Source organism: Carassius gibelio, chromosome B14 (genome assembly GCF_023724105.1).
Source record: "Carassius gibelio isolate Cgi1373 ecotype wild population from Czech Republic chromosome B14, carGib1.2-hapl.c, whole genome shotgun sequence".
Taxonomy (NCBI): domain Eukaryota; kingdom Metazoa; phylum Chordata; class Actinopteri; order Cypriniformes; family Cyprinidae; genus Carassius; species Carassius gibelio.
This window is the reverse complement of record NC_068409.1, coordinates 1543349-1551640: the sequence shown is the minus strand read 5'-3', so window position 1 is coordinate 1551640 and position 8292 is coordinate 1543349. Positions and strand designations below refer to the sequence as shown.

General features: G+C 38.4%; 1 protein-coding gene across 1 annotated transcript; it reads left to right on the top strand.

Moving 5' to 3' along the window:
• Positions 1–3050: 3050 nt before the first annotated feature.
• On the top strand, positions 3051–6509 carry LOC127971107 (SLIT and NTRK-like protein 2). The gene has a single exon (XM_052573911.1). It carries the CDS (start codon positions 3489–3491, stop codon positions 6051–6053), a length of 2565 nt encoding a protein of 854 aa, XP_052429871.1. The 5' UTR covers positions 3051–3488; the 3' UTR covers positions 6054–6509.
• The last annotated feature ends 1783 nt before the right edge of the window (positions 6510–8292 follow it).

The following is an 8292-nucleotide window of genomic DNA, read 5'->3' as shown; positions in this document are numbered from 1 at the left end:
TTAATGAAATCTAACAGATTTACTGTATTGGACCTTGGAATGGTAGTTGCAATGGCTGTCAATGGATGGCTGTCAATGGAGGGACAGAAAGCACAGATTTCATTTAAAAATACTCTTCATTTGTGTTTCAAAGATGTATTTGAAAATATTTATCTTTGTGACCACTATTTGGTGCAAACCCAATATTGTAAAAGTACCTGTTCATGTTTGTTTTTTCTGCATGTTGCTGTTTAAAAAACTAACAAGTTTTCTATAATACAAACATTTTCAATGGTGCTTTTCACATTGTTAAATTAATTGATATCATATTATTTTTGTCTTCACCTGTTTAAACAAATAAAATCTACTGAATGCATTTTTAAGAATGTCCACACAAGGAAAAAAATAAGTCATGTTAAATTTGTGAATATTGTGCTGGATTTATTTGCTACATTTTTTCTTTTTTTTTTTTTATTTATTTATTTATTTTTTTTTATATCTGCATAACGGATTTTCCATTTATGGAATGGAAGAAAATGCTAATCTACAATTAAGTTGTAATTGCAGTTTATTAAAATTAAAATATCACACACACACACACACACACACACACACACACACACACATATATATATATCGTGCACATATATATATATATATACACACACACATTTTCTGTCCTGTTGTGCTGTTATTACAGTGCCAAGGAGGCATTATGATATTTTGTTATTATATAACAGCTCCATATTCAAAAGGTTAGAATTGGATAGCTTACATTTTAGTTAAAGCTAGTTACGCTTGATTTTTCTGTGCAGAAAATGACAGTAATTCCAAACAAAGCCACAACAGAATCATCGCAACAACAAACAACAGATGGTGCTAGTGGTGTTTCATTCCTGAACGAATTTATATATAAATGATATGCATATTCAGTTCTTTAACTTTTAAGTATTTACAAAACACACTAATGCCATATGCATTTACTTGTCATGCAGATAGTTTCATAGCTTTTTCATCATGTTAGTGTGAAGTATTATTTATATATGGCTCCAAATAATAGCTCACTACCACAATAATGTAATGGCACAAAGTGGGCAGATTGTTATAGAATAATACAAATCTGTAACGATAATGAACTTAAACTGAAAAAAAAAAAAAAAAAACACGTCTATTTTCAGTGTTTCATCGTATCCCCATATGAGAACTGTTTTGTCATAGATATCAAACAATGCCATGCAGTCAGAACATATGAAAACAGATTTAGATGACGTGAAACAAATGAGTCATTCAGCATCGGATGTTTACTATAAATGCATCCGATACGCAGATCAAGTTTTGGCTTTCGTGTGCAGATGGTGCTCTGTCTGTCTTTGAGGTTAGTGGAAATCACTTTGAACATTCTCCTAGCAGATGTTAGAGGGTTTATTCATCTGACGTGGCCTCCACTAGATACCTCATCAGTGATGACCTTATTAATCATGAGCTTTTAACAAATTATTAAGAACAGAATTGAAGAGTTTAGCTCCTCAGCTTTACCTTCTCAGATATCTGATTAATGATGACTAATTAGTGAAATAACAGTGATTCAAAGATAGATGAATGAGTTATTATTATGTCTTCCTGACAGATGGTAGATTTAATCGTATTCATGTAGATTGGGAGTTCTGTAACAGATTTGTTTCATTATATGTGAACCTCTTAAAAAAAAAAAAAAAAAAAAAAATATATATATATATATATATATATATATATATATATATATATATATATATATATATATATATTGTCCTCTCTTTCTTGGCTGTCTATCATGATTGTTATTGCCAGAGTGGGGCATGTAAATCAATAATTTATGGCAGATTACCTTATGCCCTGAAGGTGTTTACTTAATTGCAATTTAATCTGGTTCTTAATATTACAATATTACAATTAGTAAGTCTCACATTTTGCTTTGGCAAGCACCAGTCAATACATAATCAAAGGAATGGATAAGCAAAATAAATACCAATTAATTATTAATTTCATTTATTTATTTATCAATTGTATTGTTTATTATTATTATTATTATTATTATTATTATTATTATTATTATTATTATTATTATTTAAATGGACATGACAATGATCTTTATTTCTACCAATGTTTGTGGCTGTGTCTGAGTATGTGCATCATCAGTATATGCTCACAACAGTGCTGCTCCGTTTCATGTTTTGCATAATTAAAAAAAAAATGTATTGGCAATTAATTGATAGATAGATAGATAGATAGATAGATAGATAGATAGATAGATAGATAGATAGATAGATAGATAGATAGATAGATAGATAGATAGATAGATAGATAGATAGATTTATATTTTGGAGCTGATTGCGCCTCCTAGTGGCGTGTTATGATTGAAGCATCTGCTTTTGTCAATGCCAGTTACTTTAATTATAGAAACTACTTGTTTATTTAATATCATTTCAATCTCATTTTGATAAAAATGAATGTTAAATTCATTATGAACTAAAAAATAAACATAGACAACTGCTGTTTTTATGTAATTTATTTATAGAAGATTTAAACGTCACACTAACATAAGTAAATTAAATAAAAATGCACACACACACACACACACACACACACACACACACACATATATATATATATATATGTATATATATATTAATAACAACAACAACAACAACAGTAATACTAATAATAATAATAATAATAATAATAATAATAATAACAACAACAAATTGAGGAGTTCAATACGCATTGGAACATACGTAGCAATATTTCAGAAATATTTTGCATAAATGAAATAAATAATCAAAATAAACAAAACGTTAAATGAAATAAAATGAAAAGGTAATCAATTTCACTTTTAGAAATAATTTATCAAAAACTGATAATTATAACCTGCCATTAAAATAGCGTTATTAAGTAGAAAAGGAAAGCATCTACTCACTCAAGAGCGGTGACGTCGGAATTCCTCGCAGAGCTCACACACTGTCTCATCCAGCACACACACACACACACACACAGAGGCGCGCGTTCCTGGTGGGAGTGAGTGAGCAAGCGCGGAGTCCATCTCTCTCACTCTGAAGCTCGCTCGCGTAGCACTCAGTTATTCCGCGCATCACGCACTGTCAAGTTGACTGTCGCCATGCAGGATCACATGCGAGAAGTTGCTTTCGTCTGAATATCCTAGCGTTTCAGGTGAAAGGGGACAGTTTAAGCTCCGAGACTCAGAACTGTGGTGCCTCGGATGCGCTTGCATGAATGTTTGCTCATTAGTCCGGGATTTCACTATCACTGCGAGGAACGGCGATGCGTTCGGTCCAGCAGCGGTCACAGTGCACTCGGTGATGGATGTCTTCTCCATTCCGCCTTTTGGGATTTAAGGAGGGTCAATGGAGAGCTGTGCGCTTCTGTGCGCTTTCTGAAATCATCTTTGGGGCTGTGCATGCCTGTTTTGAGATTTGCACATTAATGCTAGGGCTTTCGGCATTATTGCTGTAAAAATGCTGAACAACATTCTCTTGTTGAGCGTTTTAACAGTCACCAGTTTCCCTTCAAAGACAGACAGCCGCAAAACTTCCAAAGACATTTGCAAAAACCGGTGCTCCTGCGAGGAAAAGGAGAACGCATTGAATATCAATTGTGAAAACAAGGGTTTTACCACGGTCAGTCATTTCCAGCCTCCGCAAAACAAAATCAGCCAACTGTTTCTGAATGGAAACTTTCTCACGAAGATAAGCCCGAACGAATTCCTCAATTATGGTAATGTAACATCTCTTCATTTGGGTAATAATGGTTTGCAGGAGATTAAAACAGGGGCATTCAATGGGTTAAAAAACTTGAAGCGTCTTCATCTCAATAATAATAACCTGGAGATCATTAGAGAGGACACTTTTTCTGGTTTGGAGAGTTTGGAGTATTTGCAAGCTGATTATAATTACATTAGTGCCATAGAGGCTGGGGCTTTCAACAAACTGAATAAACTCAAAGTCCTGATACTCAACGACAACCTTTTGCTCTCTCTACCTAACAACATATTCCGCTTTGTCATGTTGACGCATTTGGATTTAAGGGGAAACCGGCTGAAGATGCTGCCGTTTGCCGGCGTTCTAGAGCATATAGGTGGAATAATGGAGATTCAGCTTGAAGAGAACCCGTGGAATTGCACTTGTGATCTGATACCCCTGAAAGCCTGGCTGGATACAATTTCAGTCTTCGTAGGGGATATCGTTTGTGAGACGCCGTTCAGACTGCATGGTAAAGACGTCACACAGCTGATCAAGCAAGACCTTTGCCCCAGGCGCAATCCTGGAGACGCGAGTCATCGTGCCATGCAACCACCATCTGATTCACAGTACCAGGGTCCGTCTCCAACATTGCGGCCTCGAGTCACCCCGACGAGACCCCCAAAGGCCTCCCGCCCCCCCAAAATGAGATATCGCCCCACCCCACGTGTCACATCCAGTAGAGATAAACACGTATTTGGGCCTATCATGGTGTACCAGACACGCTCACCGGTTCCGATGACCTGCCCGAGCATTTGCGTGTGCACATCGCAAAATCCAGACAGTGGATTAAACATTAATTGTCAGGAGAGAAAGCTTCAGAACATCTCTGAACTTCAACCCAAACCGTCGTATCCAAAGAAGCTGCATTTAACTGGCAACTATTTGCAGACCATATACAGAACGGACCTGACAGAGTACAGCTCCCTTGAGCTCCTGCATTTAGGGAATAACAGAATAGCAATCATTCAGGACGGAGCCTTTGAGAATCTCACAAGTTTAAGGAGGCTCTATCTGAACGGCAACTACATCGAAAGCCTGTCCCAGTCTTTATTTGCTGGGCTGCAGAGCTTGCAATATCTCTACCTGGAATATAACATCATTAAAGAGATTTTACCTCACACATTCAACTCGCTGCACAATCTGCAGCTATTATTCCTTAATAATAACCTGCTGAGATCCCTTCCCGACAATGTGTTTGGAGGTACTATGCTGACAAGGCTTAATCTCAGAAACAATCATTTTTCCTATCTCCCAGTGCGTGGGGTGCTGGACCAACTCTCTGCCTTCATTCAGATTGATCTCCAAGAGAATCCGTGGGACTGCACCTGTGACATTGTGGAGCTTAAGAACTGGATGGAGCTGTCCAGCACCAGCGTGGTGGTAAATGAAATCACGTGTGACTCCCCATCCAAGCACGCAGGTCGGCTCTTGCGCTCCCTCCGAAATGATGCCATCTGCCCTGAGACTGATGAGGTTCCTGTGACTAAACCCCCCACTGTCATGAGCTCGAGCACTGAGGTGACCCCTTCTTCTGTCGTAACCCCTACGGACAGAATGCCCGAAATGCCTCCAGAGGTGCCCTTGTCCGTTCTCATCCTAGGCCTGCTCGTTGTGTTCATTCTCTCCGTGTGCTTCGGGGCAGGGTTGTTCGTGTTCGTCCTCAAACGTCGCAAGGGAGTGGACAACATTCCCTCGGGCACCAATAACCATTTGGACTTGAACTCCTTCCAAGTACAGTACGGCTCATACAACGCGGATGCCAACCCGGACAAAAGCGACAACCATGTGTATAACTACATCCCTCCGCCCGTAGGTCAGATGTGTCAGAATCCCATCTACATGCAGAAGGAGAATGAGCAGGTGGCCTACTATCGGAACCTGAAGGAACTGAGCTTCAGCACTCTTGACCCTAAGAAGGAGGACCCTGATCGAAGCCCAGCTTTCACCATAAGCACAGTGGAGTTCATTGACAAACAGCCCTGTGCCAACCGCGAGCCGGAACTGCTTTACCAGAACATTGTGGAGAGAGCGAAAGATCTGCCCCAGTCCGGGCCATTCAGCTATAACTTTTGCACTTTACCCAAAAAATCCTTCATCCCCCCCTACGAAACCACCCGGCGACACAACCAGGATCGATTAAACAAAACCGTTCTCTATGGAACCCCCAGAAAATATGCTGCACAGTCCAAAAATGAGCATCCTTTACTATCCAACAAGCTTAAAACCGAGCCGGACTACCTCGAAGTTCTGGAGAAACAAACTGCAATGAGTCAGTTGTAAGATTGAGTCCCTGTAAACCTGTATCATCTGTGTATTCAACCACAAGAGACAATAATAACACCACCACAGACCTAAGCCTTCCATCTTCTTTTAGAGGCTGTGTACATACCGGCAATTTAGAGATGATATATTATTTTCTCTAAGGTTTAAATTATTTATTCTACTTGAAACATAAAGACTGTAGCAGTTGTCGCAAGCATATGTATAGCTTACAGCTCCATGCTTTTTTTGTAATATGAAATATATTTTCTCTCAGACGACAGGGTTGTTGAAATGACATTCCTGAAGAACATGTTGGATGGCGAGTGCAACACAAATTTGTGGTTCCAGAAGTGCCTTTGCACTTGAAGAATTTTATCTCTGCTTTCTGCTAATCAAATTTTTATAAGTGCTGTATTTTAAGACTCTGTAAAATAGAATTATTTGTCCATTGCATTAAATGGGAAAAAAGTTAAAGGGTACTCTGGTGTTTACGAGAATATTATTTACCACACATTTTTGTGGCTCTAAAATCAGGTCCTTTCAGCTTGAAGAAAATTAGGAAAAATTGTGAGTTTCTTATGCATTCAGTGATGGATGGGGATTGAGCAGTATTCTGCAGCACAACTGATTTCCTTTAATGGCACACGGCAGTGTGTGTGTGTGTGTGTAGGGGTAGGGGGGGGGGGGGGGGTAAATTGCTATATGTGGTAGCTGATTGTATTTGTCTAGTTTCTGTGCCATGAAGCATTGTCGGTGAAGAAGAAATGGAGCAGAAAATTATTTGATAATCTTTGCTTGCCTGAATTTTCTGTGTGTATCATGACACACCAATTTGCTTAATATAATATCCAAACTGTGGCTCCTACAACATTTGATCATTCATTTCTTCATTAAAATCAGATCGTCTTTTCCTGTGGACATCACAGTTGCTGTCCAAGGTGCTAGAATGAGTTTGCATTAGCCGGTAGAGATACTGTTGACTCAGTGCTGAATTTAAAAACATGCCTTTTTGTAGATTAGTTAAATACTTGAAAAAAAAAAAAAAAAAAAAAACTATATAGCAATTTCATGTACCATAAATCAGATAACCTTTTTACTTCCTCTTAGTACAGAAATACGTTTATGAATTTATTGATTGGCCGATTAATTTTTTATCAGTTTGCTTGTTTACATAAATGTAAATAAGGCCCTCTATCACTGCTATATTCAAAAACTTTGGGGTGCCTTGTGTATAATTACTGTTTTTTTTTCATTTATTTACATTTATAATTCAATACCTTTTTAAATATGTTTGCAACTTATCTTAGCAGTTTAAGTTCAAAGTGACGCGAATGTTTTCCCACATGGAAAAAGAGAAGGAGCGCAATGGCTACAGTGCTGAATGTGAGAGAATGTTTTTTCATCCAGTTTTAAATGAAGTGATTTCCTTTGCCTGGTACAATGAGCCTCTGTGTAGCTGTTTCCTGGTGTGGCTGAGAATGGGCAGGCCGCACATGCCTTGCACATCAATGAGGGGCATGACCAGCAGAACACTTGCTGCTCTAGACTGAGACGTCATGCTTTGATTTGAAATAAATGAGCTCTGATCTGTTTATGCAGAATGAGAGGGAGCAAGGCTTTTTTATTGGTGCTGAAGTATTAAGTTCATTACATATACAGCTAGTTTCAGTATGCTTTATGTGCTATTTTTAATTGTGTGCATGCAGTTTGGCCAATGCATTTGAAATGCATGAAATTCATATGTCTGGAGAGTTGGCAATCAGTCTTCTGCATGCAATTTGAGCTGCAGGAATAAATTACAGATATATATTTCCAGAGCATTATGGTAACTTGCTTACTGCTGTGTGGAGGCTGGAATAAAGGACTAGTGTCTGATTGAAGAGAAAGTTTTGAAGCCCAAGAGCGCCAGCAGTGCTGCAGTACTTTGATGACATTGGCAGTGAATTATGCCAAGCAGTTTGAAGGTAGTTGGCTCCAGATTCAAATCGATGGGAATGATGCTTGCTGCTGGCTGCTGGGGGCTTGTCCTTAAGCCGTTCTTATGCTCACTTCTGCTATGCTCTCAGGCAGTTTTGAAATTCTTTTAAATAAGTCTCCTCTTCCCTTATTGCACTTCGGTTTATGGATAGCTGATTTCAGAAAAGTATTTTCTGCTGGTTCTGAACTGTAATGATATATTCATGATGGGTAGAGCTTTGATTCACGGAGTCAGTATCCAAAATCTCCTGAGTAACTATTCGGCCTGCAGGCACATTCA

Excerpts from the sequence above, each read along its gene's own strand:
- LOC127971107 (XM_052573911.1), top strand. The coding sequence starts at position 3,489 with ATGCTGAACAACATTCTCTTGTTGAGCGTTTTAACAGTCACCAGTTTC.